At 41.2% G+C, this 18,665-nt stretch overlaps 1 protein-coding gene across 4 annotated transcripts; it reads left to right on the top strand.

The window, feature by feature from the left end:
• The first annotated feature begins 10,713 nt into the window (after window positions 1-10,713).
• alg13 (ALG13 UDP-N-acetylglucosaminyltransferase subunit) lies at window positions 10,714-18,665 on the top strand. Of its 4 annotated transcripts, none has more exons than XM_035781195.2 (24): window positions 10,714-11,253; window positions 11,595-11,678; window positions 11,932-11,982; window positions 12,088-12,134; window positions 12,292-12,364; window positions 12,715-12,796; window positions 12,965-13,133; window positions 13,318-13,396; window positions 13,531-13,639; window positions 13,866-13,930; window positions 14,041-14,141; window positions 14,375-14,490; window positions 14,621-14,852; window positions 15,086-15,175; window positions 15,293-15,431; window positions 15,534-15,678; window positions 15,774-15,809; window positions 16,070-16,125; window positions 16,341-16,412; window positions 16,644-16,821; window positions 16,905-17,024; window positions 17,121-17,161; window positions 17,780-17,930; window positions 18,116-18,665. In XM_035781195.2, exons 1-24 carry the CDS (start codon window positions 11,134-11,136, stop codon window positions 18,379-18,381), a joined length of 2,622 nt encoding a protein of 873 aa, XP_035637088.1. In that variant the 5' UTR covers window positions 10,714-11,133; the 3' UTR covers window positions 18,382-18,665. The 4 variants fall into 4 exon arrangements, with proteins under 4 accessions (XP_035637088.1, XP_035637086.1, XP_035637090.1 ...); XM_035781193.2 differs by having other exon boundaries at window positions 15,275-15,431; XM_035781197.2 differs by having other exon boundaries at window positions 10,715-11,253; window positions 15,086-15,169.

Below are 18,665 nucleotides of genomic sequence, written 5' to 3'. Positions count from 1 at the left end.
GCCGGAGTCTTTGACACTTTTTAGGACCTTCCTCTGACACCGCCTGGCATAGACGTCCTGGTTGGCAGGAAGCATGGCCCCGGTGATGTACTGGGTCGTACCCCTCCCAACTTCTCCAAAACTAACAGTGCACAACTCAATGAGGGCAATGAAACAACAGAGCCCCATTCATTTCCAATGGATGAAAGTGAAGTGGATGGAGAGACCATTGGGCGATGAGAGCATGGACGAGGGAGCAGAACAGGGTGGGACCAAAGTTGGGGAAAGCGGAACTTTATTCAAATCCCCTATTTGCGACGCTATTGACCAATGGAAGCTCACTATAGCTTCCATCTCTTACTGGATTGGCTGTTGATACCTAGCACTACCTACCTAGCCTGCTTGCTAGCACTCACGAGGGTGAAGCTAGCGTGGCTATCCGAATGATTGTCTTACATGGAAATGCACTGGAAGGCTGCTCTTCACCTAAAGTATATCAGAAACACAGTTGCATCTGAAAAGCTTTGATTTGAAACGTCTTCAATAGAGAACAGCCGGCCCCATTAACATAGTCTACATTTAAGTAGTTTTAATAAATACAGTCACAAGCACCTCTCATTGCAGTACCAGATAAAGGGCTGGAAAAAGCTTTAATTTGTGAATGGTTTTTAATCAACCTCTTTCAGATGGTAAAATATTTTCCAAAAATTATTTTGCTCTTTATTATATTTACCAAGTATGCATACTATGTGCATAAGGGAACCAAACCATCTTGATACTCCTACAATTGAATTCACAAACAAACCATTTAACCTCATAATCAGACTGATTAAGCCTTTTACCTCGACATCAAAGCATGAGTTTTAATTAAGCAAAAATAATTATTTGATAAAAGGAAACGCACTGGTCTATACCACAGTTTAACTGTACTTCATCATGAGATCCTTTTTTTTAGGAATATGAAGCGCTATAGGCTATATTCAAATAGAACGGCTCAATATTAAAGTCATAAAAAATAAGGGGCATAAGTTTTATTGAGCTTTTTTTCCCTCCCTCATTTTCTTTTCTCTTTCAATTTGAGCACCTTGTTGCCAGATGTTCATTATCATGGCACAGAAGAAGAAGAAAAAAGATTAGGCAATTCACTCTCAACAAGGCCTGTTTTTTTGGAATCGAGAGTAAGAGACCACGTTTATGAAAGAAATACATCGTGGAAGTACAGAAAACTACCATTAAGCCAACTTCCTGGAACACATGCTCCTTTGACCAGTAGGCTACCTACAAGATTTGTGTTATTTGTGTCCTCACAGTTGTTTTTTTTTTTTTTTTTGGGGTCGTCACCAATGAATAATTTCCTTAACGGTTTGTACAGCAGTAGGCCAAACAAATCAGTTCTCTGGCAATAGGCCTACATTGTGTATAATTAGGGCAATACACACACAAATGTAAAACATACTTACGTTGTACATTTAGATGAGGTTTTCACTGGATTTGAGTAACAATTGATTTCTGGGTTACATTTTTACGAGTGCAAAATGTTGCACCTTTCTCAAAATGTCCGTTTTTTAAAACCGTATGGCGTTCCCTAAGAAAATAAAAACGGACGAGCCCGCGAAAAGGATGCTGAACCCTCACGAGACGCACTTCGAGGTTGTCTTGAGCTTTCCCGCCACCGTGTGGAAATTTCAAGCAACTACCACATATTATTATTCTAATCTTCACGGTCTCTTTCTAATAACATATTATTTAACACAAACTTACAAAAAGCGCTACTTCAACTCAAAATAAAACATATTGACAGTGATTCTAATGTTCTGTTAAATGAACATCAAACTATATTTACTGGCGACACAATCTTCACACAGCAATCCACTATGCTTTGGATGGACCCAATGACCCAGCAAAAACAAAACTGTCACAGACTGGCCACGGCAGACATTATAACATTGTTTAAAAAGTGATGATTTTTTATGAAAGTTCAAACATAATGTATATCCAAAGTATTTTGGTTTTGATAAAAGGGAGCCATGTTCTAAAAAAATCACTTGCGCAAAACAGGATTTAGGCCTGAACATTTTTAAGCTGAATAATGTGTATGGAGGCCACATAAAGTTTGTGAGGTATTCAGAAGTTGCAGTTCAAAGGACTGTACAAAACACAATATTTTGCCTTTCATTCTCATCAGCTTGTTGCCTTTAATTAGCTAGCAGTTGTTAATAAGCCATATTTTGAGCCCTTTAACTCATGTAAAACAAATTCATGCAGCACAGTAAATTGGTCTGCAATGTAGGTCCCATAATAAACACAATAATTACAAACTATATTTTGTAAGAACCTTTAAAATAAAAATGTTTGATCTTTAATGAGCCTTCTCAGCTCCCTTTTAATATTGCTAAGTATGATGAAGCACACAAATTAGTACTTGATATATGGTACACAAACAAGTTTAATTAATGGCTCTGCTTTTAACTACAGGCACCAACCTAAATATTCTGCAGATCATCTTACTCTCTCATTCTCTTTGCCTGTATTCGTTCTCTGTTCTTATCTAATGCAGCTTCCGTCCCCTAAGGTAGCCCCTTACAAAAACAAAAGCCTATGTTATAAGCTAATTCCAAAAACTTTGAGTAAGTCCCTTTTAGATGCATGTTAATGTTTGTTGGCTAAATTTGTAGGCCTTAATTTGCCTTAATCGTCTCTAGACGGTATTGTAGAGACACTGCTTTCTTTTCAATGATCAATGATCTCCCATCTTAAGGTGAAGGAAATTCATGAAAACGAAAAAGGCATACAATCTGAGTTTAGTAACCATAGTACACTTGTTTTATCTTTATAATAATCCAAAATATGAGGTTGTATTACTCAATTGCTTGTTTTTATTGTCATTATTGTCCTGTACTGTCTGTACTGTCTGTCCTTGCACCCAGAGCACTGTGAAGAATTTCAGTAATTTGATTGTCCAGTGATTTGAATTTGAGTGACACCAAGCCTCTTTTAGAATCTGAGAGTGAAATAATTACACATTAGTTTCTAACATGTAGGCTCAGCATTCCAGAACATTCCCATCCCAAATTACATGTCGAACAAACTTAATTTCAACTTACTTTACCTGTTGGCCGCTGCTTTTGTCCCTATGTCGGAGGTAATCTGATACAAAATATCCACATGGAAGTGTTATCAACCCGACATTCAGTATGCTGGTTTGTATATCGGTTGGTATTTCCATTTTTATTTTCAATACTGATACAATTCGCACATGACAAACACTTGCACAATATGGCCAAACCCAACCAAACCACAGACCGAACAGCAAACACTTCCAGCTGGTTACCTGGAAACCTGCATTCAGCTATTGTTAACATATTGTGAATCACATGCAATGCATCACGGCATTGAAAATACAGCCAAACCTACAGGAGTCTCAAAAATTCAGGGAAACAACCCTTTCCTGTGGATAACCTACAGTGCCTTCAGAAAGTACATTACATTTACATTTAAGTCATTTAGCAGACGCTCTTATCCAGAGCGACTTACAAATTGGTGCATTCACCTTATGACATCCAGTGGAACAGCCACTTTACAATAGTGCATCTAAATCTTTTAAGGGGGGTGAGAAGGATTACTTTATCCTATCCTAGGTATTCCTTAAAGAGGTGGGGTTTCAGGTGTCTCCGGAAGGTGGTGATTGACTCCGCTGTCCTGGCGTCGTGAGGGAGTGTGTTCCACCATTGGGGAGCCAGAGCAGCGAACAGTTTTGACTGGGCTGAGCGGGAACTGTACTTCCTCAGTGGTAGGGAGGCGAGCAGGCCAGAGGTGGATGAACGCAGTGCCCTTGTTTGGGTGTAGGGCCTGATCAGAGCCTGGAGGTACTGAGGTGCCGTTCCCCTCACAGCTCCGTAGGCAAGCACCATGGTCTTGTAGCGGATGCGAGCTTCAACTGGAAGCCAGTGGAGAGAGCGGAGGAGCGGGGTGACGTGAGAGAACTTGGGAAGGTTGAACACCAGACGGGCTGCGGCGTTCTGGATGAGTTGTAGGGGTTTAATGGCACAGGCAGGGAGCCCAGCCAACAGCGAGTTGCAGTAATCCAGACGGGAGATGACAAGTGCCTGGATTAGGACCTGCGCCGCTTCCTGTGTGAGGCAGGGTCGTACTCTGCGGATGTTGTAGAGCATGAACCTACAGGAACGGGCCACCGCCTTGATGTTAGTTGAGAACGACAGGGTGTTGTCCAGGATCACGCCAAGGTTCTTAGCGCTCTGGGAGGAGGACACAAGTATTCACACCCCTTGAGTTTTTCCAAATTGTGTTGTGTTACAAAGTGGTATTAAAATGGATGTATTTGTAATTTTTGTCAATAATCTACACAAAATACTCTGGAATGTAAAAATGGGGGGGGGAAATCTAACATTTATAAAATAAAATTTGAAAAATGATACACTAATACATCTTGATTAGATAAGTATTCACTCCCCTGAGATAATACATGTTAGAAACACCTTTGGTGGCGATTACAGTTGTGAGTCTTTCTGGGTAAGTCTCTAAGAGCTTTGCACACCTGAATTGTATAATATTTGCACATTATTGTTTTGTTTTTTAAAATTTTCAAGCTCTGTCAAGTTGGTTGTTGATCATTGCTAGAAAGGCATTTTCAAGTCTTGCCATAGATTTTCGAGGCAATTTAAGTCAAAACTGTAACTAGGCCACCCAGGAATATTCAATGTCATCTTGGTAAGCAACTCCAGTGTAGATTTGTCCTTGTGTTTGAGATTATTGTCCGGCTGAAAGGTGAATTTGTCTCCCAGTGTCTGTTGTAAAGAAGACTGAACCTGGTTTTCCTCTATGGTTGTGCCTGTGCTTAGCACAATTTAGTTCATTTTTATACTCTTTAGTCCTTGCTGATGACAAGCATACCAATAACATTATGCATGAGGCCAATGGTGAATTTGCCACATTTGTTCTTTGCAGAAAATGTGGCAAAGAAATTAACTTTTTGTCCTGAATACAAAGAGTTATGTTTGTGGCAAATCCAACATAACACATAACTGAGTACCACTCTTCATATTATCACGCATGGTGGTGACTGCACAGTGAAATCCCTGAGTGGTTTCCTTCAGTGCCTGTATCTTTGTTGTGACTGTGTGTATTGATACACCATCCAAAATGTAAATTATAACTGCACCATGCTCAAAGGGATATTCAATGTCTGCTTCTTTTTTTTTTACCCATCTACCAATAGGTGCCCTTCTTTGCGAACCATCGTAAAACTTCCCTGGTCTTTGTGGTTGAATCTGTACTTGACATTCACTGCTGGACTGAGGGACCTTACAGAGATAATTGTATGTGTGGGGTACAGAGATGAGGTAGTCATTTAAAAATCATGTTAAACAATGTTATTGCACACAGAGCCCATGGAACTACATTTTTACTCCTTAACAGATTTAGGCTTGCCATAATAAAGAGGTTGAATACTTATCAACTTTTCATTTTTAAATAATTCCACTTTGACATCATGGGTATTGTCTGTAGATCAGTGACACAAAATCTCAATTTAATTCATTTTAAATTCAGGCTGTAACACAACAAAATGTGGGAAAAGTCAAGGGGTGTGAATACTTGCTGAAGACACCGTATCTCCACCTCCTATCGGCAAAAGGACCAACAGCATGTGCAACCAGTGAAGTAAGTGTAAATATCATTTTAGCCATCTTTTTTTAGGGCGACTTCGGTCGGACTGAAAATCCATGGAATAACCATGTTAACAATCTGATGTTTAGGCTAAGTGATACCCAGCCCCATCCCTCGGCATTAGGCTACCAAATGAAGTGGTGGGGCTGCCATTGGGTTGACACACAAACTCAGGATTGTAGCTTTAACCCCCAGTTAAACACGCAATCTAAGGCCTAAGGCCTAAACACTGGTAGGATACAATGATCTATTAATATTTTATACATACAGTGCATTCGTAAAGTACTCAGAACCCTTCACTTTTCCCAAATGTTGTTATGCTACAGCCTTGTTCCAAAATTGATTAAATAAAACATTTTCCTCATCAATATACACACAGTAACCCATAATGACAGAACAGAAATACCTTATTAATTGCCTTTAAATTGTTTAACTTGGGTCAAATGTTTCAGGTACAAGCTTCCCACAATAAATTGGGTGAATTTTAGCCCATTCCTCCTGACAGAGTTGGTGTAACTGAGTCTGGTTTGTAGGCCTTCTTGCTCGTACATGCTTTTTCAGTTCTGCCCACATATTTTCTATGGGATTGAGGTCAGGGCTTTGTGATAGCCACTCCAATACCTTGACTTTGTTGTCCTTAAGCTATTTTGCCACAACTTTGGAAGTATGCTTGGGGTCATTGTCCATTTTGAAGACCCATTTGCAACCAAGCTTTAACTTTCTGACTGATGTCTTGAGATGTTGCTTCAATATATCCACATCATTTTCCTTCCCCATGCCATTTATTTTGTGAAGTGCACCAGGCCCTCCTGCAGCAAAGCATCCCCATAACATGATGCTGCCACCCCCGTGCTTCACGGTTGGGATGGTGTTCTTCGACTGGCAAGACTCCCCCTTTTTCCTCTAAACATAACGCTGGTCATTATGGCCAAACAGTTCTATTTTTGTTTCAGCAGACCAGAGGACATTTCTCCAAAAAGTACGATCTTTGTCCCCATGTGCAGTTGCAAACCGTAGTCTGGCTTTTTTATGGCAGTGGCTTCTTCCTTGCTGAGCGGTTATGTCGATATAGGACTCATTTTACTGTGGATATAGATACTTTTGTACCGGTTTCCTCCAGCATCTTCACAAGGTCCTTTGCTGTTGTTCTGAGATTGATTTGCACTTTTTGCACCAAAGTACGTTCATCTCTAGGAGACAGAACGAGTCTCCTTCCTGAGGGGTATGACGGCTGCATGGTCCATGGTGTTTATATTTGCGTACTATTGTTTTTACAGATGAATGTGGTACCTGCTCCCAAGGATGAACCAGACTTGTGGACGTCTACAATTATTTTCTGAGGTCTTGGCTGATTTCTTTTGATTTTCCCATGATGTCAAACAAAGAGGCACTGAGTTTGAAGGTAGGCCTTGAAATAGATTCACAGGTACACCTCCAATTGACTCAAATGATGTCAATTAGCCTATCAGAAGCTTATAAAGCCATGACATAATTTTCTGGAATTTTCCAAGCTGTGTAAAGGCACAGTCAATTTAGTGTATGTAAACTTCTGACCCACTGGAATTGTGATACAGTGAATTATAAGTGAAATAATCTGTCTGTAAACAATTGTTGGAAAAATGACTTGTGTCATGCACAAAGTAGATGTCCTAACTGACTTGCCAAAACATTCGGTTGGTAACAAGAAATTTGTGGAGTGGTTGAAAAAAGAGTTTTAATGACTCCAACCTAAGTGCATGTAAACATCCGACTTCAACTGTAGAATGCTCAATCTTCTTCAAATGACTAAAATATTGCATTATTAGAATGCTATCTGAATCCAATAACCATTCACTTTGTTACTTTCACGAGTCTCCATAATCTGTTTCCTTCAACTAAGACCCTTCTACTCTTTCCAGTAGGAAAAAAACATTCTCAATCGCTACTCCTAATACACACGGATCACTCTCAAACAATGTTCTGCTTTACCCCTATTGCAAGGTTTAAAACAAAGCAAAACAAACATGATAACTTGCTCCATATTGGAAGGCATTGTTCAAAATTTTGCCTACTCTAACAATGTGTTGTAGTATCTGGGATCTACATCTGTTTATATTAGTTACTAATCTGTTACTAAGCAGTAATGTATTACGGCAGTGCTACGTTACTACACCTAATAGGAAATGCACATGCGCACTAGGGTGCCGGGAACTGTAGAGCACGAGGGGTTTGGACTAAACTAAAACTATCTGTCCCATCTCCTGCCTGGTCATTTCTCCACAACACAAATATTACATGTGTCACGTTCTGACCTTAGTTCCTTTGTTTTGTCTTTGTTTTAGTATGGTCAGGGCGTGAGTTGGGGTGGGCAGTCTATGTTGGTTTTTGTGTTCGGCCTAGTATGGTTCTCAATCAGAGGCAGGTGTCGTTAGTTGTCTCTGATCGAGAATCATACTTAGGTAGCCTTTTTCCACCTGGGTTTCGTGGGTGTTTATTTTCTGTCTTTGTGTATGTCGCTGCCAGACAGGACTGTTTCGGTTTTCGTTCGTTCACTTGATTGTTTTTGTATTTTCAGTGTTCAGTGTGATTCATTAAATATTTCATCATGAACACTTACCACGCTGTGTTTTGGTCCTCCGATCCTTCTCGCTACTCCTCCTCAGAAGAGGAGGATGAGAGCCGTTACACAATGTTACTCAATATATTTATTTCAAATTTCTGTTGGATATTCACTTTCTGCTTCACACTTATTAAATGTTTAAAAAAATAAATAATTAAAAGATGAATATGTAACGTGCCAAATTTATCAAATTCATTGGTCAATTCAGAAGGGGAGAGAAAAACAGTTATTATAACTGGGCTAGCACTGCCTATCAGTCCACTGTCATTGGAATGTTCTATCCATAATATTTCTGCCGCCTGAGACAAAATAAACTGGGAGGCAGTGTCAGACCCCCACTCCTCCTGGGGGAGTGGTTCAATTTGCCTGCTTACTCATTGGTTTAATATCTCATCGTTTGGGATATCAATAAAAACTACATCAGGAGTACAATAAATTGTAGCCTTAAGTTTAGTTAACAGACAACCATGTTCAACATTCATTGGTTCTATTTATAGTTTTATTGGTTAGGGGTAAGTCAAGTCCCGTACAATGCTTTAACCTTATCATAGAAATTATCCGTAAAGGGACCACTCTGAACAATCCTCAGAATACTTTGTCACCACTCGTGGTATTATTATTATTTTTCTCGTCTTACTTCATCAGATCGCCATAATAACACAGATCGCCATAATAACACATTATACTCCATGCTACCTAATATAATGTTCCCTACATTATTCATCTCATATGTATACGTATATACTGTACTCTATATCATCTACTGCATCCTTATGTAATACATGTATCACTAGCCACTTTAACTATGCCACTTGTTTACATACTCATCTCATATGTATATACTGCACTCAATACCATCTACTGTATCTTGCCTATGCCGCTCTGTACCATCACTCATTCATATATCTTTATGTACATATTCTTTATCCCCTTACACTTGTGTCTATAAGGTAGTAGTTTTGGATTTGTTAGCTAGATTACTTGTTGGTTATTACTGCATTGTCGGAACTAGAAGCACAAGCATTTCGCTACACTCGCACTAACATCTGTTAACCATGTGTATGTGACAAATAAAATTGGATTTGATTTGATATTATGGTACTTTATCTCTAGTAACCCATTATACACTTGTGTGACATCACAAATTCCTCCCCCTACACCAGTGTTTTATTCATACAGGGGTTTGAATATCCACGCTAATGTTCTATTTAACAGCATATTCGGGAATAATACTCTCTTTTTTCATATCTCCATACAGAATCCCTTTATAACATTATACACCTTTAGGTTTTCACCTCCACACCGCAGCAACGATCACATCGCAGCAGCCCGAGAGGTACACATTTTCATGCTCTTAAGGAAGTCTCAGTGTCCGGGGGCATCTCAGACCTTATCCATCTCAGCTGTTACCCTTTGAAACTTTTCAATGTCTTTTCCTGTCAGTGCTCACTACCTGTAGACCGATGGGCTGTGGCAGACAGAATCCTAGGTAACATAATAGATGGGAAAACTCAGCTCACAAAGAACTGGTTGGGTTATCCATTATTTTCCCTATATAACTATACCTAGTTATTCACACCCACACCACTCCATATGCATCTATGCACCACATGCGTCTTCAACAATTCTAGTCTCCCAGCGACAGTGGTCCCAAACCACTTCCTGATATTACCTTCCAACAGGACAACGACCCTTAAGCACACAGCCAAGAACACGCAGAAGTGGTTTTGGGACACGTCTCTGAATGTCCTTGAGTGGCCCAGCCAGAGCACGAACTTGAGCCCGATCAAACGTCCCTGGAGAGACCTGGAAATAGCTGTTAAGCGACACTCCCCATCCAACCTGACAGAGCTTGAAAGGATCTGCAGCGAAGAATGGGAGAAACTCCCCAAATACAGGTGTGAGATACCCAAGAAGACTCAAGGCTGTAATCACTGCCAAAGGTGCTTCAACAAAGTACTGAGTATAGGGTCTGAATACTTATGTTAATGTGATATTTCGGGGGGGTTGTATACATTTGAACAAATGTCTAAACACCTGATTTTGCTTTGTCATTATGGGGTATTGTGTGTAGATTGATGAGAGAAAGCAATTCAATCCATTTTAGAATAAGGCTGTAACATAACAAAATGTGGAGAAAGTCAAGGGGTCTGAATACTTTCCGAATGCACTGTATTATTAAACAGTAGGCAACAACATTTTAACTCACAATATTGATGTAGCCTATAATCTGTCTCCATTCCAGATGGGTGCTGTAGGTTCCAATCCAAGGCGGGAAAAAATGAATTAGAGAGGGGGGGAGAAGGAAGGGAAATACATTTGAGGCAAGACACTTTCTAATGTGACAGCATATTGTTTTCAGACTGTAAACTGTTGTTCTTCAAATTTACCTTGACTAGTGATTAAATCAAGAAAACTTTGCTTTACTATGTTGTACCGCAGCCACAGGTTGCCAGTTTGACAACATGTACAAATTGTTTACAATTGTGTTTCCTCTAAATCAGGTTCATAATTCTCTTCCTACTGTGGAGTAGCCTTTTCTTTTTTTTTTACTCATGGGAGACTACAAGTATATAGACACAATGGGCAATCATAATTGAATGTAGGGTACTATTTCGAGGATAAAGTATATATATATATATATTAAAAAGTTTAATGTAACCAATCAAATACAAGAATGTTCAATACGTTTTTCAACGGTTTGGCCGAGTGACGGCGAAATGACCTCCGCAATCAGGCTCATTTGTAGCAGCTGTTTTCTTATTGCGATTCGAAAGGAAACTTTCGACCGTCGTGTTCTTTATCCTCTACGCGTGAAGTTATGAAGCTTTGCATAGCTATCGTTTTTTATTTTCAATCTCTTTAAAAAGATGCAGAAAGCTCTGAAGAAGTATTTTGTCAACATGGACGAGTATCTAGCCAGCATCGGTCTCTACCGGAAAATGATGGCAAGAGACGCGTCCTGTCTATTTCGAGCTGTCTCTGAGCAGGTAGGCTAAAGCCAATTTCGCAAACGTTACTGTACACTTTAAAAAACAACAACAATTGCATTGCATTTCACGTCCAACGTTTTGAAAATAAAGAGAAAATATTACTGTTCTTAACTTCGACTGAATTCATGGTGTGAAAATAGAAAAGTTTTATTTTTTTGTTGTTGGAAAGTGTCGTTTGGGAACTCATGTGTTCATTAGGTTGACCGCTAAATTATTGATACTGATAAAGTGGCCAGAGTTGAAACAGAATGCACACAATAATGCTTCACAGGGCGCGAAGTGACCAAATACAAAAACATGTGGTAATAATGTACCGGTATTTCTTTCCTTTTCTCAAGCTTTATTACTCACAGAATTTTCAACAAAAGATAAGGAAAGATTGTGTCACCTTCATGAGGGCAAACCGATGCGATTTTGAACCTGTAAGTTGCAAACACAATGTAATCACAGTACAGAGCAAGTCTAGTTAAAAAAAAATCAGTATTTAATTACATTATCGTGACATGCTTTATCAGTAGGCCTGGGCTGTGGCTTAGTTGGTAGCACATAGTACTTGCAAAGCCAGGGTTGTGGGTTGAGACCAGTACGAAAATGTATGCACTCACTCACTCACTCACTATACTCTTTAAGTCGCGCTGGATAAGGGCTTCTGCTAAATTACATGCTTTCTCTCAGTTTGTTGAAGGGTCATTTGAGAAGTATCTGGAACGTCTGGAGGACCCTACGGTATGTTTAAAACTACTATACAAGTTCATTGCACAATACATGGTTCAGATTCAGACCATGGACTGTATGAAAAGGGTCATACCCTTTAAATATATTTTTCTAAAGGAAACTGCTGGACAAGTTGAGATAAAGGCATTGTCGTTGTTGTACAGGTACGTGCTCCACAATGTATTGAGCTATACACCCCCAGGTTGTACTACCTTTGTTGGCTGACAGGACATTGTAAAATGAGATTTGTGAATTTCATTTTTTTGGTGCTTTTTATGGAACCTGAAATGAGTGTGTTCTCACATTTTCACTGTGTGGAAGGCGGTGCTTCCTCATATACAGGTACCCTGGGAAGCCACCAACTGAGATAACTGAGAAAGAGTACGTGGAGAAGGTAAGAATGTGTGTGGTTCAGCACAGCCCACTTGAACCCAGCCCCTGAAGCATCTCAAATGCCTTACTAGTGAAGTAATTACCAGGAAAAACTCAATCACATTGCTAATTAAAGCAGGTGTGTGAAAGGTGAGATGCCGTGTGAGACTTTGGTTTGTCCGCTAGATGGTGCTGCTCTCATTTTATCCTTTGAAGAATACCGTCAATACATCTACATTTTCAGTTTACCAGCTTCTATCTTTTCTTGCTTCCATCTCTATGTAGACAATTTGCGTCTATCATTTTCACCATTGAATAGTTAAACGAGTGATGGGGATAAAATGCATAACACTCCTCTTGACTGTATTACAGATTTTGCTGTGTTGCTCCAACAATGGCCACTACGACATTGTGTATCCCAGGAACTACCCAATCGATGCAGCGCTGTGTCAGGGTCAGTACTCTCACAGTCCATCAGAATTCTGAGGAACCAGTGGATGTCTTCACTCTTAAGTCTTATAACTAGCTACTCATTGATTGTAGTCAGTCAAAATTGTAATGAGCAATAGTTCCATGTGTGGTCTAAAGGAAGTGTACTTTTCATTTTTTCAATTGAATCCAGCTCTGTTGTATGAACTGCTGTACACACAAGTCCTTGGTGTTGAGGAGGGGGAGTTGCAGGGAGCTTTGGAGGGGTTCCGTGGAGGAGGTCGTCGCTATAGGAACAGCCTATCAGTGTGCAGTGAGGATGCAGGCTATGACACCCCTGAGGACAGGGGTCAGGCTCAGAGGTGAAGTCTTGTTCTGCACAATCCTTTTGAATTACAGAAAGTCCTCCTGACTAAACCTGCCTTATGGTCTTCCAGTTACCTACAGTATGTATAAATTGCCCCTGCATCTATATATTGGAATAGTCATTGTGAATTTTTATTTTTACTTGCAATTTTTGTCAAGTATAATTGTTTAATCTTGTAGGGACGATTGGGAGCTCAATGGGTACAATGGGTACAATCTCACAGAGGACAAAGCCAGGCCTGGAGCAGAGGAAGCAAAGGTGACAATGTTTTCTATGTTTTAGAAAGCGGTCTGGTTACCACCTCTTGAGGTGTTGTAGTTTATAACATTACTGAGATAGACAGACTAGATTCTAGGAGCACATACAGTCTCTCCTCTCTTTCTCTTCCCAAGACTCCAGATGGACCAGCAAAACTTTCTCTCCCGTATAAGGTGCTCAAAGCACTGGATTCTGAGATGTACAGAAATGTAGAGTTCGATGTATGGCATGACAGTCGCAAAGGTATGCCATGTTGCCCCTTTTGGGATAACTTGAGTTGGAATGCTTGTGATAAAGTGGAACTGTTAAGGTGACAAACTTTAGTTATAAAGAACATGTTTCAAGATCCATGCAGTGTAGAACTTATCTGTGCTGAATATTCACATGGGGTTGATATGCTCATACCACATGTTTTTTTTCACGTATAATTGGGCATTCTGGAATGGCATATGTCTTGTCTCTGAAACAGAAATGCAGAAGACTGATTACATGGTGTTTGCTGGAAGACAGTACTTCTTGGGAGATAAGTGTCAGGTAATCTAATTTATCCACTCATTTAAGATTCTTAGTGAGTTTTTTTTGTGCAGAACGTACTCCCCGAACATACTCCATGACCGTAAGGTTAGCCCATGTCTCCTATGCAGGTTCGTCTCGACCCCAAAGGGAAGTATTACAATGCCTTCATTCAGGAGGTGGGCACTCACCCCAGCGCTGTGACAGTGTTCATCGAAGAGCTTGGAGAAAAGTGAGATGCCGGTCTCTTTTAAAACACCCCGAATTGACTTACAAACCGGCACTACTGCACAACACTCATCAATGTGTGCTTATTTTAGTATTCTGGTGCATGAATGATTGCCAATGGCCTTGCATCATCCTATTGTCAGTCATACAGTATAGTGTATATATGGTGAATTACCTTCGACACAGTGCTGTTTTTAATATTTGATTTGAGACTTCTCTCTACCCCACCACTTTCAGACATCTTGTGTCTCTGACTAACTTGAAGCCTGTGAACCCTGTCCCTGCCTGGAACATCACCCCAAGCCGCAAGGGACCATCATACAGCAGGCCTGAGCAGTATCCTGGAGAGATGGGTCTGTATACCCTTTAAATTTATAGATGGTTTTAGCTAGTGAACTTCTAATAGCAGTGACATGTATTGGCTTCAGACCATTAAAGTTGACTTGTACAACTTTGTGTGTTACCTCTTCTCCCCTCCCCCAGACTCCGAGGTGAGAGGCCGGCGGCGCTTCTTTAAGAAGCCCAGAGGGAAGGAGATGCTGATGGTGACTTACAATCGATCCCAGCCTCCCCGCTTTCGGCCAGGCCCTGGCGGCATACCCCCTGGGCGTGCCCCTGGCATGTATGCCCCCGCACCACACCCAGGGACACTGCCCTATGAACAGTATCACCCACATCCTCCACCTAGGCCCCTGCGAGGATATGGCCCACCCAGGTCTGTGTGCTTGCTACTTAAATAGTAAAACAGCAGGTTTGAGAACTCATTCACATGGCTGCTGTTATACACAATTGAAAGTTCCTGTAGTGCATTATTACTTATTTTGATTCTATATACGCTTTTTGGGAAATAAGGCCATGTTCCTTACCATTGATTTATCTAATTTTGGTATCTACTGAATGATGTTGCCAATCTGGGTTCTGTTCAAACGTTTAGTCTTTCTTGAACAGGCATCACTTTATTGGGCCAGAGGCAGCATACTACCCTCACCCAGGAAAACGCTGCTACCAGAGCTTCGACAACTACTCATTCAGGTCACGGTAATAGACTTCTTTTAATCATCTCCTAAGCAATGCTGAGCAGTGACTGAGTGTTTGTGGTTATGAGTGTTTGTGGTTATAAATGTGTATTCACTTGAGCTCTTGCAGCCGAAGCAGGCGCCAGATGCATGCTGTCAACAAAGAGTGCCAGTTCAGCTATGTCCCCGAGGCTGACGAGGAGGCACAGGACATGGAAGGAACAATCACCTTCTACGAGATTGAGGAGGGAGATGAGACCCCTTTCCCTCCCTTGCCGGTAACGAAGTAGCACATAAGCCCTCAGGTTTCGGACTTCGATAGTTGGGAACATGCGTATTCCACAGTCAACCTGCTGTCTGCTTTGTAACCTTCTCTTTAGGGACAGGCTGTAGCAAACCCCATGGTTCCAGCACCCCCTACCTACTGGATGCAGCGGGGGCTGAGCCCCATTCCCATGTCTGGCAAACAGGCCATGAACTCATCGGAGGAGGACGCTGATGAGAGGAGCAATGGTGTCGACCAGGGTAGGCCTGTCCGGTGACGCTGTCTTGATCAAATGTATTTGTTCAACTTGAAACCGGATTTGAATGTAAATGGAGAAAATCTGTTTCTGTCTCAGGTGAATATTCGGAGGAGTACATCTATACTGCTCAAGGTGAGTGACTTTACCTGCTGTGGAGATTTCCATTAAGTACTTGGAGAGCCCGTAGGAAGAATTGGTAGGACAGTCCTTGTTCACCATTTTCATTATGATCTGTAGATGCATTATTTTAACTGGTTATGTAGAGACAGATTAGGCTATACCATTTCCCAACTTATGCAATTTGGCAGCAGTAAAGGCTCATGATATGGAGACCCCTTGTACAATGTGGATAAAAGTGCACAATTATCTTTTGAAGTCTCTTCATCTTGCAGACCCAGGGTTCCAGAGCCCGTCTATGTATGCTGCGGCAGAGTCCACTGCCAACCTGGTACTCAAAATATCCATTGTACTCTATGCCCATATATCTCCTCAAATTGCCCTTCACTTTTTTGTGGGGGTTGAAACTAAGGTTAATAAAAGTTCATTTCACACGTGGAATGATATGTATTGTGTAATTTCCAATTAATGTGCTTATTGGGGCTGATCTGTTTTGACTGCGTTCCTGTATTTACATTTATTTGTTTTTTTTGCCTGCCTTTCTAGACCATTGAAGAGGGAGGATCTCGTGCCGGCTCACCACAAGAGGGCGTAGCTACCTACAGCTACTCACAGCAGGTACTGGATCCCTCACCATCCGCTTTACAGAACTGTTGTCGCATTTTGGCAGGAGAACAAGTGTTTAATTTATACGCAGCTGCTTTAAAACATTTTTATAAACTGTGGAATGTACGTCTTTGGATTAGGCAAAACTATTCTTAAATTATTATTTTTTAAACATGACATTGAATTTAAGCATGAATTGTCTGTGTTGTAGTCTGAGGGTTATTTAATGTTTTGTTTCCTCAGGTGGTGGTGAAGTCCGCAGTTATCAGCTCTTCACAGGCTGTAAGCACAGCTCCAGCAGCTATCTTCACCACCAACTCCTCTTCCGCTAGCAGCTCTCAGATCCCCCCAGCACCAATGGCTCCACCCTCAAGCCATCCAGAGGGGGCTCCCATGCCCCCACACACTATGGGCAGACCAGGTACCCGCTCTATATAAGTTATGGTTGGACATAATGAGTTGGTTATGAGTTGTCTAACGGATATCTATTTGGCTTGTTTTTAGTTTTATCCATGGCGTTTCCTCCTTCCTCTCCCTGGTTTGTGAATGACATGGGGGAAGCAGTCAGCGCCTCACCCCCTCCACCATACTCCTATGACCCCAACGGCAATGACCTTCCACGAGGTCAGAAACGCTGCCCCATAAATTGTGTTCAAGTTGTAAACTTCTAATGGTTGAATTTGTGACAGTAATTGTAACTAAATGTATTTCTTTTTATAGATTTCAAGGTCATCCAATATTACTTTAATTTAGGAGTCCAGGTAAGTAAAGGGGATCAAATTAATATTTATTTAACTAGGCAAGTCTGTTAACAAATTCTTATTCACAATGACGGCCGAATATAGATGGCAGGGTTCTCCAACCCTGGTCCTAAAGTCCTGTAGTTTTTTTTTTTCTCCAACCCTAATCTAGCACACCTGACTCTAATAATTATCTGGTTAGTAAACTGTATCAGGTTGGAGTGAACCTACAGGGTTGCTCTCCAGGAACGGGGTTGGAGGGCCCTGTATCATTTACTGTACAAAAATATAAACTCAACATGCAACAATTTCATTGATTTTTACTGAGTTACAGCTCATTTGAGGAAATTGGTCAATTGAAATAAACTCATTATGCCCAAATCTATGATTTTCACCATGACTGGGAATACTGATATTTTTGTATGTTGGTTACACATACCTTAAATAAAATGGGCCTCAGGATCTCGTTTTTGTTCGTATGGAAAACTTCTGGGATCTTTTATTTCTGGTCATGAAACATGGTACCAACACCGTTGTTGCATTTGTACATTTTTTTCAGTGTAGTATGGGTAACTAGTCATGAGACAAGACATGACTTTTGAATGAAAACAGTGTGCCTATATTTATGTGTTGAAACAGTGGTACCAGCAGAGCTGGCAATCCGTGGTGCAGATGCAGCAGGTGTATCAGCAGCCCGCTGCCTCCCCTCCCTCTGATCACACAGTCTCCCAGTCCTACCCAGAGCCTGGGAGAACTGTGCCTGATGGCCAGGGAGACATTCCTGCCAACGGTCAGTGCCACCCCTCTGCCTCAAACCTCTGCATTATGAAATGGCACATCTGCATTGAATAAGATCTGACTTCACGAGGATGTTAAGACCTCAAGTATCAAACGTGACTCTGTGATCCATAAATTATTATTTTTTTTTCTTAATCTCACATTTGTCCTCACCCCCAACCTTTTCCTCCCTACCAGGCAACCCCCTGGTCATGGACCCTCCCTCTGCAGGAGCCCCAGGCATAGTGTTCTACCCCTTGGTTCAGGACCAGTGCAGCCAACCCCCCCTCCACACCTACGAGCCTTATGTTCCGATGCTTTCTGCCACCTACCACTACCTCACACCCTGGAACTCAGGCCCTGCCCAACCCCGTGTGCTTGCATCCTACTGCCCCTCCAATCACCCAGTCAACTATGTCACTGCACCCACACACCAAGGGCACTTTATCCCTCCCAGCATGTAACCAAGCACTGGGGATGCGGGGAGGGAGGCAGGATCCCTCTACTATTCACCCACTCACATTCACCCTATGCCTGTAAATGTTAATTTGTGTCAAGTTTATTGCACTTTGCTAGTCAGTGGCTGTGTCTGAAATGGCATCCATAGGGCTGGTCAAAAGTAGTGCACTACGTTGGGAATGGGGTGTAATTTCAGACACAGCCACGGTTCCATCCCCACATTGTTCAGGGATGTTTATGTTAATATTAATTTTTTGTTGCTTAATTAAAAAAAATATGTTTCCCAGAA

Source organism: Oncorhynchus keta, chromosome 11 (genome assembly GCF_023373465.1).
Source record: "Oncorhynchus keta strain PuntledgeMale-10-30-2019 chromosome 11, Oket_V2, whole genome shotgun sequence".
NCBI lineage: Eukaryota > Metazoa > Chordata > Actinopteri > Salmoniformes > Salmonidae > Oncorhynchus > Oncorhynchus keta.
The sequence above is the reverse complement of the archived record's forward strand: the minus strand, read 5'-3'. Positions and strand labels throughout refer to the sequence as shown.